Source organism: Microcaecilia unicolor, chromosome 14 (genome assembly GCF_901765095.1).
Source record: "Microcaecilia unicolor chromosome 14, aMicUni1.1, whole genome shotgun sequence".
Classification (NCBI taxonomy): Eukaryota; Metazoa; Chordata; class Amphibia; order Gymnophiona; family Siphonopidae; genus Microcaecilia; species Microcaecilia unicolor.
The window spans coordinates 34,820,688-34,843,243 of NC_044044.1; the positions used below are offsets into that span (position 1 = coordinate 34,820,688).

Genomic DNA, 22,556 nt, shown 5'->3' on the forward strand with positions numbered 1-22,556 from the left:
CCTGCCCACCCAGGCCAGCTGTGGCTACACCACTGGTACACACAGCTTTCCAGAAGTATTTAATGTTTTACTTACCTGAGGGCTTTGTTCACCCATCTCCAATGATTCTAGTTTAATTCTCTCCTCAATAGGTTAGCCATGCATTCATCACCTGGGTGCAAGCTTCTCTGCCTTGGCCTTTACCCTGAACAGGGAGGATTGATAAGAAGAACACCTGTACACCTGTCTGCTTCACTCCGTCTCCCAGAGCCATGAAGTCACTTTTGATGCATTTGGTGGGATACCTATCAGTTTAATACGTGCCAGCGTGGATGAGCAACATTGAAAATAGCAGGCTTGATGAGTCTTGGCAAATTCTTCCTAATGTCTTGAACAGGGGCGTAGCCAGACACCCAAGTTTGGGTGGGCCTGGACCCAAGGTGGGTGGGCAGAACTCCGCCTTGTCCTACAAGTGATTTGGTTTCTCCCTCTCGCCTGCATGCCAAATGGTCTTTCAAAAATCTCCTCTTCCCCGTATGCCTTTTAAATAGTAGATTTTCACTGGCAGCAAACAGTTGTTGGGAGTTTTTGGCTGGTGGGGCTTGGGATCCCTGCCAGCCACATTATAGGTGTGCTGCTACTTGGTGGGCCTGAACTTAAGTGGATGGGCCTGGGCCCACCCCAGCCCACCCTTGGCTACGCCACTGGTCTTGAATCCTGGCACCAGACGGCACACCTCCCAAGAAGTTATGAGTGGTCTGTAGATGGATGCCTCTGTACTTTTTAGAAAGGAATCACCAAGCACCACTATCCTGTGCTTCCTAGTGGTCAGTGGTCCAGGCAGCAGCTTTTGTGGGGGGGGGGGGGGGGTTGAGCTTCTGTTCCTCCTCTTTCAGGGTTGTATACCGGTTCTTGAGTTCTAGGGAGGTGGAATCTGGGTATTTATTTAATTATTCCACGGTTTCCTGATTCTGCAGGCTCTGGTGAGTCCTTTCAGCACAGCTTCTTCCCCTCTGCTGGAGATCCTTGACATCTCAAGAAGCATTTTGTAGATGTATTTCTCACTGCCATGGATACTTCTCAGCCTCAACACCTCCTCCCTCAGTTCATCCACTTCTTTCATGAGTAATTCAATCTACAGACATCTCACACATAGAACCAGACCTTGCCTTGCATCATGCTTTCCATCAGGGCAGAGACACAAGCTTTAAGGGGGCAACAGCTTTGGTGACATGAGGTTTCCCACTTATAATTCAGTTACTGGAATTTTTGCACCTGTTGAAATATCAGAGAAAAAGACCTAGGAAAGTCCTTACTGTTTCCTTAGCTATCCTGCGCCTTCAACAGGAGCTCTTCCTTCTTAAAGTTTAAGGGTATTAAAACTTGTTTTATTATTTAGCAGGCCTTCATATAAGTAGTTGGGTGGCTTGTCTCCTGAGGTTCTGTAGACAGCTTAGAAGGAATTGTAATACTAGTTATTTTATTTGTTTTGAGCTCTTGAGGTTTTGAACTGTTCATTGCCATTTGCAATTTATTTATTTATTTGTAACATAGAATTGTAACGATTATGCTGATTGTTGTATTTTGTGGCTTTTGTTGATTAGTTATTGTAAATTGTGTTAAGCAAATCTTGTAAATAAATAATATACCAGGGTACACACAATATGTAGAGTGTTATGGGAGATAGGAGAAAGGGTGTGTGCTGTGTATGTGTGTTATAGCATACAGGAGACAGGGCACACATGGTGTCTGTGACAAAAGTAGGAAGCAAGGCACACACAAAGGAGTATCAAACATATAAACGGCAAGTGACCGACTTACCTGCAAATGCGCAGTAGAGACTTCTCTCTGTCCCGCCCTCGCGTCAAGACATGATGAAGTCAGAGGGCGGAACAGAGAGGGAAACGGAGTCGGAGTCACTGTCGGACGCTGCCGCCTAGAAACGAGCATCGCGCGCACCAACCTCCACCCTCCCCCCCATCCCCCTCCGTATCGGGCCCCTGCACTGACCTGACAGCGCTTCTCACCTCCGTGTGGTGAGAGGCGCTGTCAGGTCAGTGCAGGGGGCCCGGCACGGAGGGGGGAGGAAGCGGCAGCGAGGAGGGTAGCTGGAAATCTCGCCCGTTTTAATGGGCTTAATGGCTAGTTATAGAATAAATGAGTCAGGGAGCACACCGTGTGTGTATGTATGTATGTGTGCATGAGGAAGTATTATGGGATGTATCAAGTGGTTCAGCACACTGATGTAGGAAGCAGAATGCATGTACAGAGTATTAACAGATGTAGGAGGCAGGGAACTTGTTGTATATGTGTGTGGGGTGGTGGATGTATGTATGTGTGTGTGCATGAGGAGTTTATCATGGAAGGAGAAGGCAAAGACATGCTGTGGACATGTATGAGGAAGTTTATTATGGGATGAGGAGCCAAGGAAATGCTGTGTATGTGTGCAGAGTATTATGGAATATAGGAGGCAGGGAGTGCAGAGCATATGTGTGTGTGTGTGTATGTATGTATGCATGCATGCATGTGTGGGGCAGTTATGGGATGAGGAAGCAAGAATATGCACTGTGTGTAAAGTATTATGGGATGGGGAGGCAAGGCTATGGTACTATGTATGTCTGATGTAGAGATGCGGGGACCACATATGTGTGCATGTATGTATTGAAATTATTATGGGATGGAGGACGTGCTGTGTGTGTGTAAAGTATTATGGGATGGTGGCAGGGAGCCTGCTGTATATATATATGTATCCCTATATGTGAGGAGATTATTGTGGATGGAGAGGCAAGGCTATGGTACTATGGGAGCACATATGTGTGCATGTATGTATTGAAATTATTATGGGATGGAGAGATAAGGACATGCTGTGTGTGTGGAGAGTATTATGGGATGCAGGAGGCTGCGGCCTGTGAGAGAGTATTATGGGATGGGTGGGAGGCAGCAGGGAAAATACTTTCTGTGAAGGAGTATTATGGGATGGAGAAGGGTATTATTATGGGATGTGATGAGAGAGCGCGCCGCTGCCGTGTGCTTGTGTGAGGAGAGCATTATGGGATGTGGGAGGCAGCAGCAGGGCGCGCGGGCGCGCTGTGTGCGCTTGTGTGAGGAGAGGAGAGTATTATGGGATGTGTGAGAGGCAGGGCGCGCGTGCTATGAGCTGGTGAGGAGAGTATTATGGGATGTAGGAAGCAAGTGGGGCGCGCGCGCGCGCGGTGTATGTGAGGGAGGTATTATTATGGGATAGCAGCAGGCCTGACGGGCGGGTTCTCGCGTTTCTGTGGCAATGGCACTGGTTGCTATGGAGACGCCGGCTCTCGGTGGGAGGGGGCAGCGGGGGGGCGGAGTTTGCGGCCGGGTCCTGGCGCGGGACAGGCGGCGGCGGCGGCAGCGACGAGACACCGACTGAGCTGCTGGACACTGAGGTACCGGAGTCGGAGGGAAGGAGGAAAGCGCGGGATACTGAGGTACTGGAGGGGGGGGGGGGGGGTAGCGAGGGGGGGGGAACTACTTTTCCTTGTTACTGGCTCTTGTTATAGGGAAAGTAAAGTGTAGGGGGGGGGGTCAGGCAATGGTTGCGAGGAAGAGTCGCTGGGGTGGGGGGGTCTGGATAATCTCTGCCCCCCCCCTCATAGGTATAGAGAGGGAGAGAGTGTTGTACAGAGCCCGCTGCCCCCCCCCTCCCGGACACCCACCCGGAAAGGACAGAGGAGAGGCCTCGTGCGAGCAGTTTGGGCGCCCCCGGATTAGACAAAGCCAGGGAGGGGGGGGGCGAGTGGTGTGAGAAGGATCCTCCCATCCGGGGAGAGAAAGGAAGCGGTGCCCCCCCCCCCCTCCAAAGCACACGCACTGGATCGAAGGAGGCAGCACAGACCAGGCCCTGAAGATAATCCCATCCCCCCCCCCCCCAGCACAGAGGTAATGATTTATTCCTGATGCATATTCCCTGGGGGGGGCTGCTGAGATCCCCCCCCCAATGCACCAGCACACAATACCCAGCAGCTCCCTCTCCTGGGGGGGGGGGGGGGTGATACCTTCCTGTGGGCCGCACTTGCTCCCTCCCCCCCTCCCTCCCTGAGCTTTGGGCGTGATTGGCATCTGGCCTTTGGGAGGGGGGGACAAAGGGAGGAAGAGGGAACATGGATCCTCTGCAAGGACCTGTCTTTGGCCACCTCTCGCCCTCTTTTCTTCTGTTTATCAATATAAAAAGCCGGAATCTCCAGCAATGATGTTGTTGAAGCTCTGACAGTAATAATAATAAACATGTTTTTTATACATTGGCAACTCAAGTAAGAGCCCAAATTCAAGAGTGTCATTCAGAACAACAACTGTTTATTATCTTCAACAACGTTTGACATCTAACCCCATCCCAGTCTCCTCTTTGGGTTGGTTTCTATAAAGTTACCACTGTAATTGCTGACAACTGAATAGATTTTATTTTGAAAGTCAAGACTTCTAAACTTATTAGAAAGTTTGTTTCTATTTGGTGGACAGAGGTACCCAAGCCTCAGAAATGAAGACAATTTAGTAAATCCAGTATAATTCACTCCTTTGCAAAGGAAGGCTCTGTACTTATCTTTGACTTTTTCTTGAATTTACTGTTTTTGTTGTTGGATTGGCCGCTGTCGTGGACAGGATGCTGGGCTCGATGGACCCTTGGCATTACTTATGCACTTATGCCTTTAACCTGGGAGGCCATTCAGTTCATGCACTGTCCTCATTGTAAAGCTGTGGTTTCCCCTCAGACCTTGGCTGTGCAGCCAGTCACATGGGGCTCTTTAACCAATCTGGTGACCAGTAACCTTTACTTTTGTTCATTTTCCTTGTCAGCATAACCTTTTTGTGGGGAAATTCCCACTAAAGTTTGGAATAGGGTGCAATCCTTTAATGCATACAGTGAAGGCAGTGTTAGAACATGCATGGCTTTAAACTTATCATTTCTGTGCAAAGGTGTCACAAGCAAGGTTCTTGGGGTAAGTTTGAAGCATTTAGACTACTGTTAGGATTTTATACCCTATAATGCTTTAAAGGACTGTTGTACCTGAAGCTGAAGTATGGTCGTGCCTTGAGGGTCCTATGGTAGAAGTACAGGTTCAACTGTTCACATCTTCCTTTCCGCTCTTTCAATGAAGGAACACTTTATTTTGCTGGGTTTTTAAATCCTCTTCTGTTTTGCTGTTGTGCTTGGATGGAGAACAAGCTTCTTTCTGGGTGTAATGTTTATCTAAGCGCTATTTTTCCACATTGATGCAGTGTTTGTTTCCCTTTGAACCTACTGCAGGCTACCACTGAATTGCAACCTCTTCACTCCCAAGAGACAAGTGGTGTGGGAGCAGTCAGGTGCTGAAGCGACGAACAGACTCCGTACCCTGTGGATTTAATGTTTTTTGTAAGATGGCATCATCTGGTTTAGGGTCGCCCTCTCCGAGCTCTGCCATCAGTGAGGATGATGACATGGAGGTGTTAATGAACAGCAGCATCCCACAGCACCGTGGTGAGTAGACTGCTTTATTTAACTGCCTTTATTTCTGTTGGCATTGGGTTCTCTGAGGCCCAAATATATATTTTTTTGAGATGAGGTGACCAGTTACAGAAATGGTGTGGGAATTAGGATGTTGCGTGAAGGCTTCTGATGACGTGTAGTTCCTTTCTGGTGTTGCTGGAGTTCAAAGGTTTTGATTGATCCAGGACTTGCTTGCTTTGGTTTCAGGGTTAAGAGTAAAATGTGGAGAATATGATATGTTTGTCGCTTCCTGTTATTTCAGTGCAAGTAGTCGCCCATCTGTGGGGATTTTAGACCTAAATGAAGGCCTGGGTGTTTGACATGTGAGACAATGTGCCTGCGTAACAAGCTGAACTCTGGGAACGCTGGGCATTATGTCAGATTTCTGCTTCTACTTAAAAATAAATAAATAAAATAACTGAAACAATGTGCTGCTATTGCAAGCATCCCCTGCTTTAAGGCTTTGTCAGCTGTTCAGGATCTAAGTATGTTATTCAGTAGGTATTACTCAGTTTCAGATCTTGATTAATGGAGGGGAGGGGTATATCTGGGGTATTTTTCGCATGAAAAATGTATATTGATGTACACTGAGCTTAAATATGTGCTTAAATGTTGTTTGTGCTCTATTAAGACTTTTCGATGTACCTTGACAGTGAACATTACTCATAAACCATGTGCATCTGACTCTGTTCAGACAGTGTTAACGTTGCAGTCTGTTTAAGGTTTATTCTTTGCAAGTTTGAGTTCCTTGGCTTTGAAGGGAGAAGGACTTGTGGGGATGCTTGGCATACACAAAAACTTTATTGATAGAGCATTTCAACCAGTATTTGGATTATAGGTTGCAAGCAAAGGGTTAAAAGACCTTTATCTGTGTATCCTTCTTGTTTATGCGGGAGAGATGTTGTTATTTTTGTTATGGGGCTTGCAGAGCTAAGGATGGAGTTGTGAGAAGATGCTGGTTGAGGGGAGAACCACTCAGAATTTGACTGGCTGTAAATATAATCTGCAGGGTGCAAGTTACTCAGTCTTTCTGGGTTTCTTGCTGGACCTCTGTTCAAAGGTTATTTTTCCTTTTACTATGTGCCCAGGGAAAGTCCATTGACTAGGCCCTCTGAATCTGAGTGTTGTGGCTAGCATGGGTAGGCTCCAATCAGAAGCCATTTTCTCTTTGCTCTGTGCCCTATGGGGGGAGGAGGAGTTGCTGTCGAGTTTGGTCATAGTAAAGGAAATGGATGTCAGCCCTCACCAATCCTGCCACCTCCCCGCCTACTCTCCCCCCTCCCTCCCTCCCCCACCCCATGCTGCTCCTGTTCACTGCACATCTGGCAGCTTTTCTTTCTGTATGTACATAAGATCTTCAGCGCTCCCCTCCATCTTCCTTTGCTTTTGACCATGTTGTTTCTTTATAATTTGTCAGTTACTACATGTTTGCTGATTTTCCTCTTTGTAGCTCCCTGTACATGTCTTTTTATGTTTATGGAGTGCAGGTGCTCTCGCCCCCCACTTCTCCTGCTTTCTGGATTTTTGTCAGGAAGTGTGTTGGGAGGTGCAGATTTGGAGATGAAGGGAGAGCACAGGTCAGCAATTTCCATGCCAGCCATCTCGCTGCACTTTCCACAAACCAAGAAAATGAAGGGAGGGGGTGTATATATGTGGTTGGACTCTGAGCACACCAACTTTATTTTCATCGTGTAGAGTATTTTGGGTGAGGAATCTGTTTTCTTCTGTGGATGGTATGCTGCCTTTCAGGGGAAATCTGGGGCATGGCTCAGGATTTCTCAACCCTGTCCTTGGGACACACCTTGCCAGTCAGGTTTTCAGGATACCCACAGTGAATATTCATGAAATACAGTTGTATGCCCTACCTCTGTGGTATGCAAATGTATCTCATGTATATTCATTGTTGGCTATCCTGAAAACCTGAGTGGCTTGGTGATCTTAAGGCATCAGTGAAATCTGCAGGTTAGAAGTGTTCACCTTTTCAAATCTGAGCTCAAGGTGACTTGCACTCAAAACAATAGACAGTTTATTTCTCAGGACTGTTAATGATGATGTATGAAGACACATTGACTCATCCAGTCTGTCCAATTGAGATACTTCATCTCTACCTCTACACCATTTTGGGTAGATGAATATATGAAACTCTATGCCACAACCAGTGCCACTGTTACCCTCATAATTGTTGCTGTAGAGAACTGCATAATCCTCTGGCTCTGTATCAAAATAAGTTTTATGAGAGACTTTGATCTGGTTTCTCAGCGGTACAGTAATGATAATCTGTGACTCTTGATCTAGCAGTGTCTTCCTTCTTTTTAGGTCCTTTAGCTCATCTAGACCCAAAGCTCATACTCGTATCACCCCTCTCCTCAAGTCACATCACTGGCTTCCAATCAGATACCGCATACAGTTCAAGCTTCTTCTTCTTACCTATAAATGCACTCAGTCTGCTGCCCCTCACTACCTCTCTACCCTCATCTCCCCTTACGTTCCCGCCCGAAACCTCCGCTCACAGGACAAATCCCTCAGTACCCTTCTCCACCACCGCCAACTCCAGGCTTCGCCCATTCTGCCTCGCCTCACCCTATGCCTGGAATAAACTTCCTGAGCCCTTACGCCAAGCCCCCTCCCTACCCATCTTCAAATCCCTACTCAAAACCCACCAATGTTGCTTTCGGCACCTAACCTTTATACCTTTCAGGTAATCTAGACTGCCCCAATTTGACTGACTGTACATTTGTCCTTTAGATTGTAAGCTCCTTTGAGCAGGGACTGTCCTTCTATGTTAAATTGTACAGCGCTGCATAACCCTAGTAGCGCTTTACAAATGTTAAATAGTAGTAGTAAAGCTGTGATTTAGTGCCCTGAGTCTTCATTCACGTGTACTCAAGGATTTTTCCCCTATTTTTGTATGTTCTCTAACATACTAGTCTGGTCATTGTATGATAGTCCTTGCAATCCTGCAAGCATAAGCCTAAATCTGACTCTTGAGCAGTGACGATGGCATCCCCCTTAACAGGGAGAAGACCCAACTCAGGTTGAACCAGAGACCTGTATGGCTGCATGACTACTAACCATCAGGCTGGCTCAAAATCCATTATAACACTCATTATTTTATCTCTTCCCTGTCTTAGAGCATAATGAAGATTTGGATGAGGAGCTTTCTGAGGAAGAAACACCAAAACTGAAGAAAAAGAAGAAGGCGAAGAAACTGCGAGAACCCAAAATACTAAAAACCAAACGGCAGAAAAAGGAGGTGAATACCTTGCTGGCCTGGAGAGAGAAGCACAGGGCTCTCTATTTGAGGGAATGGAAAGAGGGAAACAGTTATCTTGTTGGTGGAGGGAGGTCCAGGTGTTTTCAGAATCGGGGTGAGGGAAGGAGTGTTTGGATTTCATGGAAGTTCATTGGGGAAGGGTGGGGGAGGCTTGGAATCGAAATGGAGTTATGGAAGTTCCCTGCTGCAGTGGGAGAGGGGACAATTGAGGTTCCTTGAAATTTTTCAGGGGAGGAGAGTGTAGAAGTGGCCAGGGGGCTAATGAGCATGTGGTACTGGGATCACAGGTACTCCCTGGTTAGAGGGAGATTGAAGTTATGGGAGTTTGTTGCTAGAGCAAGGAGATGGGAATTAGAGGTCACAGAAACCACCTACTGGCTGTGAGTTACGATGTGAGGAAGGGTTGTGATGTTCAATAGTGGTATAACTGTATTGTGTTATGGAGAGAGCAGTGGTTTTATGCAACTCCAGCCACTGTTTCATTTCTGTTACTACTAGCAAATAGTTCTGGGATGTTTATAAAATCCAGGGGTGTCTAGTGTTGACCCATTTTCCTAAATGTTTCAGCACTGTTGATCTCAGGAGTTTAATGCTGGACCCTTCTCTTTCCCAGGATCTCGGCGACAGTTCTGGAGAAGGTAATGATTTTGGGGAAGAGGAGGAGGAGGCACCAGTGCTGCGGTCTGACAGTGAAGGCAGTGATTACACCCCAGGCAAGAAGAAGAAGAAGAAACCAGGGCAGAAGAAAGAGAAGAAAAGCAAATCTAAACGCAAAGAGGAGGAGGAAGAGGAAGATGAGGAGGAAGATTCCAAGGTATCTCTCAGAATCCATCATGTTATTTTACTGTTTCCGTTACGTAGCTTCCCACTAATCTAGAACCTGCAGGATAGTTGTGGAGATAGAAAATACTGAGAAGCTGGACTGGATGCCAAGAGAACTATGACTCAGCTCAGTTTTACGTTCTCTATCTCCAGCAGGTGGATGAACACACTTTTCAGCCTCTGGTTCTGAGTGATTTGCTCCTGGTCTAGTTGGTCAGCTGGTCCACAGTTGAACTTTGCAGGTGGCTTGAATCTGCAAAGTCATATCTGAAAGTCTCTAGTGCCCTGCAGATTTACTTCTCCTTCCCTTCACTTCCCCCTTGTTTTCTCTGGAGTTCTCCTTTTCTAGCACAACAACTTTTAAAAAAAGAGGAGATCGTGGGACAGAGCGTCAGTCCTGATTCTTTCTCATCTTGAATGAGACTTGTGGAGACTGTGAGCTTGGGGGGAGCAGCAGTCCTACTAAAGTTTGGTACAGCAGAAATCCACTGAAGTGGAGAAATCTGAAATCCTACGGGGTATAGCATCAGAAGACAATGAGTGGGAAATTGACCGTGCTCTCCAGAAAGGAGATGGACAATCTTGACACTTTAAAGATCTATTGATAAAAAGATTCGACACAGCGCTGTGTTTCAGCCTATGGCCTGCCTCAGGAGTATATTGATGACAACTAGATGACAATCTTCAATATAATATTTTTTCAATGCAAAAACCACTAAGGAAGGGTCTTGAAAAAGACCGTAGATAAGAAATGAAAAATCGGCACGTCCTCTGGTTGAGTGGTTCACCCGACTCCCAGCATGGACAGAAGTAGGAGTAGTCAGGCAGGAAAAGACTTGCTGGTGGCGGGCCCCCTCTTGAAGGCAGAGACAGAAAGGTAAGGGGGTGGGGGGGTGGCGCGCGGTGGTCCGGTTCTGCCTTGGGCCCGGCGGTGTGTGTCGGCGGCCCTGTGTTGGTCTGTCACTTCAGGGCTTTGCCCTTCGGTCTCGCCACAGCACCAAAACTGGTCTACCAAGGTTGTTATGGTGGTGGCGGCCTTCCTTCGGCACCAGAGAATCAGTTCATCTGTTTCTCAAAGACTGGCTCATTTGTGTGTTGTCCTATTCAGACAGAGTGGCAGCGACGGACAAAGTTGTCCATCTTCTGCAGTCAGGTTGGTTCATCAGTTTTGAGAAGAGCAGACTAACCATCGCAGGCGCTGGAGTATCTGGGTGTTCTGTTCGACACAGCAAGGGAGAGGATCTAACTCACAGAACACAGAAAGTTGAAGCAGGTCAACAGATTCGTCTTCAGTCATGGCAGGCCCAGGGTCTGGGACTTCAGATTCTGGAGTCAATGATGGAAGTGGTGTCATTGGCAAGGGTTCAAATGCATCTTTTACAGGAGTATCTTCTCAGTTGCTGGTCTCCAGTGTCGCAGAAGTAAGACCTTTATCTTCCTTGGATGCTGGTTGCAAGACAGAATATGCAGTGGTAGTTGTTGCCCAGGAATTTGACTATTGGAGCTCCCTTTTTGATAATACAATGGGAGGTGGTGACAACAGATGCTAGCGAGACTGATTTGGGAGCTCGTTACAAGTTCCATCTGGTACAGGACACATGGATGAAACAGGACTCTCGGTGATTGATAAATTGTTGGCACTCTGGGTAGTGCTTGATGCTTTGCATGACTTCGCAACCTTTCTGGCGTGGGCAGAGTTTTCTCCGATAATGCAACTGCAGTGACTTTATATCAAGAAGCAAGGTGGATCCTGTAGCCATCTGATGGTGGTGGAGGTGGCCTCCCTCATGAGTTGGGAGGAGAAAAATTGCCTCTGCTTGTCGGCAGCTTACATTCCTGAGTCCTGGAATGTGGAGGTGGACTTTTTGTATCAGGCACTCCTTGGACCCGGGAAAATGGGAACTATCCAGCCAGGGTTTTCAGGTGATAGTGGACCGATGGAGTTCTTGGTTTCTGGACTTCATGGCACCAAAAAGGAACACCAAAGTGCAGAACTGGGCTCGATGGGGATTGAATCCCTACTGCAGTCCTGGCAGGAGACTCATTTACTGTATGTTTTCCCTCCTTGGCAAGCTGCATGTTGAAAAGGATCGCATTGTGTCTAATAATTCTTGTATACCTGGCTTGGCTGTTGTACGCAGACCTGATTCAACTGCTGGATGGGGATCCTCTCCATCTTCTGCAGGTACATGGCCTACTGTAAGCAAAGTCTGGTGCTCATGGAGGATCTGTGCTCCTTTTGGATGTACGGCTTGGCCGTGTCAGTTGAGACGAAAACATTATTCTGATTCGGTCATTGCTATTTTGCTTCAGTCTCATAAATGCTCTACATCCATGGCGTATGCAAGGGTGTGGAGGACATTCGAGTGATGGTGTTCTAAGAGCAGACTTTCTCCCTTCTCTTAGCACACACATTAGTGTTTCTCCAGGCAGGTCTGCTAGAAAGGATTGGTGATAGGTTCTCTAAAATTTCAGGACACAGCTTTGGCCTGTTTCAGGAGCTGACTACAGAAGACTGCTCTTGTTTGTTATTGTTTCTTGCAGGGATTAGGTCGCTTGTGGCCTCCCTTCCATATGCCATGTCCAGAGTGGAAATTTAGTCTTTTGGGCTCTTCAGTAACCTCCTTTTGAGCCACTCTGGAAGGCCTCCTTGAAAGATCTTACGCTAAAGGCGGCATTCTTGGTGGTTGTTGCATAGGCAATTAAAGGTTTCAGAGCTACAGGTTCTGTTGTTGAGATCCCTTTCTCCTCTTTTTGGAGGCAGGGGTCCCCCTATGCACAGTTCCTTCCCATCTTCCTAAAGTAGTATCTACTGTCATCTCAACAAATCTGTGGAGCTTCTGTCCTTTCACAGAGAGAATGAGGAGGCTTGGTATTCTTCCTTGAAACTTCTTAATATGCGTAGCAATCTTATTAGATATCTGGAAGTCATAAATGTTTTTGGCAAATCATTCAGACTGTGCTTTTTGGTAAACAGAGCCTTGGCTTCATGGCCTCGAAGCCCACAATTGTTAGATGGCTGAAGGAGACTTTTGCATTGGCTTATTTGCTTGAGGGGAAGCAGGCTCCTTGGACCTTGCAGGCTCACGAGGCATACAGAGACTTCCTTACTGTCTCTGGCAGATATTCGCAAGGCGGCGATATGGTCGACGATGCACACCTTTGCCAAGTACTATATGGAGTGTGTTGAGGTGTCCTTGGAAGCCAGTTTTGGGGCTTTGGCCCTCAGGGCGGTGGTGCCAGGATCCCACCCACTCTAGGGATAGCTTTTATACATTCCATAGGTTCTGGAATATTGGGAACCTATGTAATGGGAGGAGAAATTAGGTCTGTCTTGATAATTTTGTTTCCAAGATGTTTAGTCGCTGTGAAGTGATGGGTCAAATACGACTTGTCACCTTGCATGGTGCTTTCTGCATATCTTTTGTTCTCTAGGTTGTTCAGAGATGACAGGTCCACACATATTTGCTCATCTGGTTAGTGTTAGCAAGTTGTTTGTTGTGTTTATTCTGAGTTTTTCCTTACTGCTTGTCTACGTAAATACTGAGGAGCTGGACTAGATGCCAAGAGATGTCAGCTCAGTTTTCTGTTCTCTATCTCTACCTGATGGTTGGCGGACACAGCTATCCCACAGGTTCTGGAATAGTGGGAAGGACTAATGGAAAGAAAATTACCAGGTAAGATTTAATTTCTCCATTTCATTTTAAAATTTCTAAGAATAAACTAAACCACTGCCTTACTTGTGAGTTGAATGTAGGTAGAAGCTGTATTGGATTTTGCATTCTATTAAGTTGTGGCTTTGTTCTGATGACCTTGAATGGGGTGGGGATCCTCTTCTCTCCTGTGTAGGAGCCCAAGTCTTCAGGACAGCTGCTAGAGGACTGGGGCATGGCAGACATTGACCATACCTTCACTGAGGAAGACTATCGTACTCTCACTAACTACAAGGCCTTCAGTCAGTTTGTGAGGTGAGAGGCGCTGGGGGTAGAAGAAAGAGCCGTTGTCTGCTTTTCCATGCTGACATGTGCCTCTGCATGACACATGTTTCCTATCCCACAGACCCCTGATTGCTGCCAAGAATCCAAAAATTGCGGTGTCGAAAATGATGATGGTGTTAGGGGCCAAATGGAGGGAATTCAGCACCAACAATCCTTTCAAAGGCAGCTCGGGAGCATCTGTGGCAGCTGCTGCCGCTGCCGCTGTTGCTGTAGTGGAGAGCATGGTTTCAAACTCTGAGGTGGTTGTGCCTTTGCCCCCAGCAGACGTTCCTCTCCGCAAAGCCAAGACGAAAGAAGGGAAAGGTAAGGCGAGGGGTCTTTCCTCTGATTTCATACACCGCTACTAGTTAGGACCCAACCCATTCTCTTGTTTGTGGAGTGTGCTATGTGGGACATTTATATATCTCAAAGTGGTTTTCTGTGCCTCCTATGACGGGGTGTTCTATGGGGTATTTCTCTGTGCTCATATTTTTAGGATTTGGATTTCTTGATTTTAGATTTAATCACATTTCCTGCCTGGCACGGTGTTCTGTTAGGGCTTTTTAAAGCTTGCATTGGTTGATTGGGATGTTCTGAGGTCCTTTCTGTGTATATGTTGGAAGACAAAGGTTAATCTCGCACTTCTTTCTACTCGTATTTTAGGACCCAATGCCAGAAGGAAACCAAAGATCACACGAGTTCCAGATGCCAAGAAAACCAAAACAAAGAAGGTGGCACCCCTGAAAATCAAGCTCGGGGGCTTTGGATCGAAACGCAAGAGGTCCTCGGTGAGGAGCCAGTCCTTGGGAACACAGTGTCCTGTTCCAATAGTCAAGCTGGGTGGAGTGGTATAAATGTGGGTGAGGAGGTGTTAGCACATCCCCCCCCCACAAAGCAAAGATGATTTGAAGTACTAGCACAGAGGTCCACTAGCTATGGCCTACTGGCTAGATACACGCTTGGAGCAATTATTTGGCCCTTCATGCTTTTCCTGTTCAGATGTTTGTGCTGTTTAACACTTATTTTGCCCATATGAGCAGCCTAGCCTGAGTCTCAGTAGTCCTCCCTCTCTACTCCCTCACTAAATTGTCCTGCTGCTCAGATGCTTTTTCTCTTCTTTCTCTCTGCTGGGAAAGTGGCTGCAGGAATAAGGTGAAAGAGCAACAGGGTCAGAAACCGCTAATGCTCTGGAGCCTGGAATTACTAAATATGTTAAAAGTGACTTGTTCCAACTGTCTCCAATTCCCACAATTGCATTTCAGGCCTGACATGCATCTGTTATAGCCTTGGTGCCTTCATAACTGTGGGAAATAAGCTACTTTTTACTCTTGGTAATGCAAGGCTGCAGATCTTGAGAGAGTTGTTGGGGTTGCGGGACCTAGATGGAGGAAGGGAGTCTCCTCAACAGGAGACAGGATGGAAGAAAGGAAGGTAAAGAGAAGGGGTGGGGGGGGGGGCGTAAGAAAAGGGACAGGTGAATGTACTGAGGTTGTGAGTGGTAGAGAGTCCACCACCACCACCCACGTTATTTTCCAAGGTACAGGTGCTGTGGAAATGGGGATGAAAGGGGATAGGGGTTGTCTACCTTACTTCTGGGAACTTTGTCTCCCCCCTTCACCTCCATCTGAAATTACAGAAGAGTCAAGGCATGATGGCCCTCTTCTCTGGAAGTGGGGACCCATTTTGAGATGTCCTTTGTGGCCATTCAAGCAAAATGTTTATAGTATATGGATAGAGGGGTCCTATCTCATGTTCAACTCCTCTTGTACAGAACAAGGATAATAATCTGAAGGGCATGGTATATGGGAGAGGGCCTTGTGCTATCTCTTTACTCTCTCTACAGAGTGAAGAGGATGACCTGGAAGGGGAATCTGACTTCGACGATGGTAGCATGAACAGTTACTCTGTTTCGGATGGCTCCACCAGCCGCAGCAGCCGCAGCCGGAAGAGGTTGAAGGCTAGCAAGAGAAAGAAGAAAGGTAATGCATCCACTTGTTCAAACACAACTGCAGCAGAGCTTCACTGGTCCTTTCTTCCTTCTCTCTGGCTGATAACGGAAAAGAGCATTGATCTTACTCTCTGAAGGTTCTTCGGTGCCTGTTTACATCCTTTGTACTGATGAGGAATACTTCTGGGATGTCCAGCGAGTACAGTCTGTGTTCCTTTAAATCTTTTTTGACACTGAATAACAATGCCCTGGTGGCCTGGGCTTTGGTTTTGTTTCCCTCCTTTTTCAGGGATGTAGATAAATGAAAGAAATTCATGCCTGGTTATACGCCAGCAGAAGGAGAAAGATGAGCTCTTCCCGTATAAGAGGCATGTACAGCCACAGCTTGCCAGAATTGTCTGACTGTAGTAGGCAGTAACGAGCATCCTGTGCAGCTCGGGGCTGGGCTGGTGGAAAGCTGGTCACCCAGTCGAGCTTAGAAAGGCAATTTGGAATTGAGGGCATCTGCCTTTTGGAGGAGTCCAGATCCCTCCCCTGTCAAGCCAGCCAGGCTCCTTTGGGGTTGATAAACATAGAAAGCATGGGCAGATAAAGACTATATGGCCTATCCAGTCTGCCCATCTATTCTCCCTATCACTCCCTTAAAGATCTTATGTACTTGACTCAAGCATGGAGTGCCTGGTAGACTCAAATTGTGTGTAATACATGGAGAGAATAGTCAAATGAGATTCAGAAGCTGGGTGGTAGGAGTAATTTATTTATTTTCCAGACTTCATATACCACTAGTACCTAAGCATGCCAAAGAAATAGTTAAGCTATGAACCGTTATTAACCCCATCATTCAATTTAAGTATTTCTCCACTCCCAACCTTATCAAAGTGATCTTAAAGAACTGTGAAGGATAGTTTTCCCCTCGGGTGCTTAATGGCAAGTGGTCTTTTTTTGATGGTGGATGGGGGAGGGAAGGGAGAGTCCGAATTTTTCTTTATTAAAAGTGACTTGTCATGCGTAAAATGGTGTATTCCTTCCTCTTCACCATTACCCAACTTCTTAAAACGAGCATCAACTGGTCCAACACAGATCTTCATATTTATTAGACCTTTTACAGCTACTGGTACAAATTTATTTAATTTCTCTTCACTTTTAAAGAAATTTCCCCAGATCCTGTGTTGAATTGCTAATCTATTTTAATGTTGCTGTTGGTTAATCAAGGCTGACTAATATAGATGAGTTTTGGAGATAATTCTTTAAACATTTCTTCATGTCCAATTTCCCAGTTTCTCAGGATTAGTCATACTATTAGAAACCTGTTTAAAAAGGCATACCCTATCGATCCAACTTTAAATGCCTAATCTCTGCAACACAACCAAACTAAAGCACGTAATGGACATAACACAACTTTTCCGTTCTCCGATTCCCTAATGTGGCTGTGCAACATGAACTTGATCTTACCACAACATCACCCTGTATTTGTTCACACCGGAGCCTCCGGTACTATGTAAGCCACATTGTGCCTATAAATAGGTGGGGAATTGTGGGATACAAATGTAACAAATAAATAAAAATAGGGAAAGAGAAAGGGGTAGGGAGGAGTATCCAGAAAGCAGAGTAAGGAGAAGGCTAAGAGGTAGAGGGAATGGAGAACAGAAAACAGAAGTATTAAAAAAGAAGATGGAAAAAAGGTGAGTTTTTTTTAAAGAGCTTGCTTGCATTTAGGGAGGGTTGGTTGGTTTCTGACACGCAATGGAAGGTCATTCCATGATACTTAGGTCCCCAGCTATGGAACGCCCTTCCATTGCATGTCAGAAACCAGCAGTCATGTACAGATTATTGTTGGGTTATTGTCAGCAGAGGGGTATAGGGTTTCTGTCTCCATCTGCTGGCCAATGGGCATACCCATATCTAATCCCCCCCCCACACACACACACCTGCCAAGGCAAAATCTAGAATCTAACAAAATTGTTATATAAATTTGAGCTGTGTTTGTAGATACCTTGTTTTGCCTTGTGCAGTGATGAGTAAAAGTTGTCAAAAAACATTCAGCTCTCTTTAGAGTGGCAAGATCTGGTATGTACATGATGTGTCTGAACTAATGGCAAAACTTAGTAAACAATGATAGTTATCTTGACTTCCCACTCATTTGTTAGCAGGCAGTTACTAGGTTTTGCCGGGTGCGGGGTTCGGATATATTCTAGGCTGGTGTGGTTGGACTTGAGGAAAGAAAATAGCAGGACCAAATTTTTCCATCATTCACATTTCCTACCAGACCCTGTCCTTTCTGTCTCTGCAGGTGAGGAGGATGCATCACAAGTGACCCCAGTGGATGGGTATGAGACAGATCACCAGGATTATTGTGAAGTGTGTCAGCAAGGTGGTGAGATCATCCTGTGTGATACCTGCCCTCGTGCATATCATATGGTCTGCCTGGACCCTGACATGGAGAAAGCTCCTGAGGGCAAGTGGAGCTGCCCCCATTGTGTGAGTACCTGGGACGGGAGTAAAGGGGAAGAAGTAGTGTGGCTGTGCTGTCTGCTTATGGGAAGGTACAGCTTTATATTTCTGGTGGAAGCCTGCAGAAAAATGTTAAAATTTACACACTTATCAACATAACATAGTGTGAGAGAACGCCTAGCCACCATCTAAACATTTGTAAACTTTCTAAAAAGTACCTGGGAAGTTCAGGACATAACAGCTGCTCCACAGGTTATCAAATATAACTGTTTACAGGGCTTTAGCAAAGAGATCCCTCTGTTTTCTTCCTGGCTAAGACTAGGGGAAAAAGCCAGGTGAAATGAGCTCCTGGGCCAATCGGAGCCCAGAACAACACCCTTTGAAAGTATACTGCAGACTGCCTTTCCAAAGGCTTAAACAAAGAAAACAGCTTCAAAACATAAACATGCACCCCCTGCTGGCCAAACTAGAGAAATACACTTCAGGAAATAAGGCAGTTTTACAGACTTAAAACATACTGTTCTGTCCCACATAGTCACTGTCTTTGCATAATTAATGAAGTTGATATTCAGCATGGTTTTTAGTCAGACAGGTGGGGCAATAGGCTGGGAGCAGGTATTCAGTGGCACTTAACCTGAGAGTGCTGCTGAATATCTGCTTTGAGCGCTGGAGCAAGAAGCTGTCCCAGGTTAACTGGTTAACTATCTGGTAACTCCCGACGGCAGAAACTGATATTCGCTGCTAGTATCTGCATAGGTGCCAGTACCAAATATCCAGGTTTAATTAAGCCTACGGTGTCCAGTGTTCAAAATGATACAGAAAAAGTGTTAGAGGCAATAGGCAGTGACAGCATTTTAAATTTTTGTTAAATTCACATGCAGCAATCCCCAAGGATTACTGTAAAAGAGCAACTCCTCCTTGTCGTCAGCAGCAGATGAATCTGGAGACTTGTGGGTTATGACCATCTACCAGCAGGTGGAGATAGGTACCAAACTGAACTCTGCCACATAGTACAGTATGCTCCTTGGTTAGTCAGTATTCTGTATCTCCAGCAGGCAGTGGACAGTCTCAAGCTCCTATTTTCTCCTGCTTCTGTGGCTCCTGTTCAGGTTCCCTAGTTCAGTTGAGCTTACGGGTGTCTAGGCCATAGAGATGCCTGACTTGGGGTATATCTGGGGGTGCCAGGTTCCCCCCCCCCCAACTCTCCTTCCACTTCGTCACAGAACTTTGGGGGGAAAACGCTGGAAAAGAAGAGCTTTCTGCTTATATGGCATTCTGGAGGAGAGGGGGGTGTCTCTGCGCTCCTGCAACTGTCTGGATTGAGCCACCTGATTGGAGTCAGAAGGCCTTTGGGTACTACTACTACTACTTAACATTTCTAGAGCGCTACTAGGGTTATGCAGCGCTGTACAAAATAAACAAAGAAGGACGGTCCCTGCTCAAATTAGCTTACAATCTAAAGAACGAAATGTCAAGTTGGGCAGTCTAGATTTCTTGGGTAGAGGTGTAGAGGTTAGGTGCCGAAGGCGACATTGAAGAGGTGGGCTTTAAGCAGAGATTTGAAGATGGGGAGGGAGGGAGGGGGGCTGACGTATGTGTGGTTGGACCATTAAGGCCAGCAAAATTGACACGTTTTCCAGACCTTTTCTGGTGGATGGTTTTGGCTAGATCTAAGGCATCATTTGGGCTGTCAGTTCTTTCTACCGCTGAGTCTGGTTCCCACCCTACTTACGGACTGCTTTACTACGTCCCACGAGTCTGGATTTGTCTGCTGATGATGAAAAGGAAGGAAAATTTCTTACTTAATAATTCTTTCCTTTAGTTGCAGCAGACAAATCCAGAGTCTCACCCTTCCACAAGGTTGACACTATTGGTTGTCTGTTTCTCTGCTTAGATTTCTTGCTGTGGTTGCCTGTTCATAATTCTGCTAAAATTGACAGGTTTATGCCTCATTTGTGTGAGGAGGGAAAAATGTTTGCCATGTTATTCCTTTTCTTTGTTATGAGAAATACTGACTAACGAAGGATCATACCATTCTATGTGGTAGAGTTCAGTTTGATACACTTATTTCCACCTGCTGGTAGATGGTTATAATCCACAAGTCTCTGGATTCATCTGTTGTGACTAAAGGAAAGAAAAATATCAGGTAAGACACAATTATTTCTTTAGTGTCATTGCACTGGTTACCATTGAGTGTGTTGTGATCTTTGCATTGAAAAGAAGTTTTCCATTATGTAGCTTCCCACTATTCCAGAACCTGTGGAATTCTTATTTGTGTCCATCAGCCAGCAGGTGGAGATGGAGAACTGAAAACAGAGCTGAGATATCTCTGGCTTTTGGCATCTGGTCCAGCTCCTCAGTATTTTCTATGTCCAGCAGGTGGATAAACACATTGGTCAACTGGTCCCCAGTTGAGCTTTGTGGATGGCTTGAGTCTGCAGAGTCATATCTTGAGGTCTTCAGATCCCTCTCTCTGGTGCCTTGCAAATTTACTTCTTACCTCCTCTCATCTCTCCCCTGTTTCCTGTGGGGCTCTCCTTTTCCAGCACAACAACCTTTAAAAAGAAAAAAAGAAGGTGAGCATGGGACAGAGTGTCAGTCTTGAATCTTTCTCATCTGGGGTAAGACTTGTGGAGACACAGAGCTTGGAGGGAGCAGCCAACAGTGGTAATTCTGACTAAAGTTTGGCTTATAACCGGTCAGAGGACTGTAAGTTCTACTTGGTGCAGGGGAGGGTTCTGACTTGCTGGTTCGGACTTCGTTGTGCTGTTTTTTTGCCGGTCTGGGTGAATGGTGACTCCCACGGATGTACGCTTTTCTGCAACCACAAGCTGGCCTGTGGGCGTTGCAGTGTGTGCAAGCCAGGAATTCCACGGAACATGGGGAAAACGGTTGGCAGCAGCACGTCTTTGGATTTGGCACAGCATCTGAATATGCTGGGGACTTTGGGCTTCCCAGCAGGGCTGGTGCACAGTTTGATGCAGGAGAGCACAGGAACCTGCGCCATTTTGTCGGGGCCAACTGGCAGTGAGGAGCAGCATCTGGCTGATCACTTGCAGAGCACAGCCACCATTTTATAACCTCAGGGCCTACCAGTGTCTCAGAAATAAGAGTACTGAACTCCTCTTTATAAAACAACCTTGGTATTTTCAGATCATCTCCCTCCTCTAACAGCTCCATCAGATAAGGAGGGAGAAGCACTGAGACGGCATCATCTGCCCATACCTGGAGGTCTAAATGAGATCTTAAGAGCTGGAGGGACAGCGGGGCGTGAAACTGAAGTGCCTTGCAGCAATTTTGACCATCCCTGGAAGAGGGAAATACGGCTAGCGAAAGCATTAGCGGAAGAAAAAATGGCTAAAGATGTAAAGAGAGGTGACAAGACCTTTTTCAGATATATTGGAGAAAGGAGGAGAGAGGAATGGAATTGTGAGACTGAAAGATAATGAGAATGGCTATGTGCAGAGTGATGAAGATAAAGCGAACGTGCTAATCAATTATTTCTCTTCGGTGTTCACGGAGGAAAATCCTGGAGAAGGACTGCGATTGGCTGCCGAGGGAACGTCTGCCGTGTAGGGAAGAAACAGTTTATAAACAGCTGGAGAATCTGAAGGTGGACAGAGCTATGGGGCCGGATGGGATACATCCCAGGATACTGAAGGAGCTCAGAGAGGTCCTAGCGGGACCACTTAAAGATTTATTTATTAGATCTTTAGAAACTGGAGAGGTTCCGCAAGATTGGAGACGAGCGGATGTGGTCCCTCGTCACAAAAGTTGAGTCAGGGAAGAAGTGGGAAACTACAGACCGGCAAGTCTCACGTCGGTGGTAGGAAAAATAAAGGAGTCTCTGCTGAAAGAAAGGATGGTTAACTTTCTAGAAGCCGACGGGTTACAGGACCCGAGGCAACATGGCTTTACTAAAGGAAAATCCTGCCAAACGAATCTTATTGACTCTTTTGACTGGGTGACCAAAGAACTGGATAAAGGATGTGCGCTAGATGTAATCTACTTGGACTTCAGCAAAGCCTTTGATACGGTCCCCCACAGAAGACTCGTGAATAAGCTGAAAGGGTTGAACTTAGGAACGAAAGTGGTGAACTGGATAAGAAACTGGTTGACCGACAAGTGGCAGAGGGTGGTGGTAAATGGAATCTGCTCTTAGGAAAGGAAGGTGAGCAGTGGAGTTCCTCGGGGGTCGGTGCTGGGGCCCATTCTTATTTGTGGGAGATATTGCTGAAGGGTTGAAAGGAAAGGTGTGCCTTTTTGCGGATGGCTTAGAGGTCCTTCTCCCGGTACATCCTGACAATCAAGACATTCAGGACCGGATTACAGCAGAATGTCTTACGGGACGTGGGGTTGAGTGTGGGAAGAGCCATGAGTCGGTTCTACCTGTTGGGTCCGGAGGAGAAAGATAAATTGCAACTTACCAGGTTAGCTCCTTGTTATGGCAGTGACTAAGAAGACCATCCTGTTGGTGGAAGGGGGGCATTGCCCTAAAAGACCTACAAAATAGGAAGCTAGAAGACTCGTTGGAGCAAGCCTTTGAAGTGGCCTCTTTGGGCCTTTAGGCAACAGTGTGCAGCTCATTCGTGGCAAGAGGATGCC

The 22,556-nt window shown here is 46.3% G+C and overlaps 1 protein-coding gene across 8 annotated transcripts in view; it reads left to right on the forward strand.

The window, feature by feature from the left end:
* Positions 1 to 3,137: 3,137 nt before the first annotated feature.
* CHD4 (chromodomain helicase DNA binding protein 4) overlaps positions 3,138 to 22,556 on the forward strand; it is a 65,854-nt gene continuing 46,435 nt past the window's right edge. For 3 of the 8 annotated variants that reach the window (XM_030188328.1, XM_030188329.1, XM_030188330.1), the window contains exons 1-9: positions 3,138 to 3,443; positions 5,258 to 5,470; positions 8,611 to 8,732; positions 9,367 to 9,567; positions 13,425 to 13,543; positions 13,635 to 13,876; positions 14,216 to 14,340; positions 15,396 to 15,531; positions 17,791 to 17,978. In XM_030188328.1, the coding sequence (XP_030044188.1) occupies positions 5,371 to 5,470; positions 8,611 to 8,732; positions 9,367 to 9,567; positions 13,425 to 13,543; positions 13,635 to 13,876; positions 14,216 to 14,340; positions 15,396 to 15,531; positions 17,791 to 17,978 (1,233 nt within the window). In that variant the 5' untranslated portion in view covers positions 3,138 to 3,443; positions 5,258 to 5,370. The remainder of the gene's footprint in view (positions 3,444 to 5,257; positions 5,471 to 8,610; positions 8,733 to 9,366; positions 9,568 to 13,424; positions 13,544 to 13,634; positions 13,877 to 14,215; positions 14,341 to 15,395; positions 15,532 to 17,790; positions 17,979 to 22,556) is intronic. The other 5 variants (XM_030188327.1, XM_030188326.1, XM_030188322.1 and 2 more) reach the window with 3 other exon arrangements.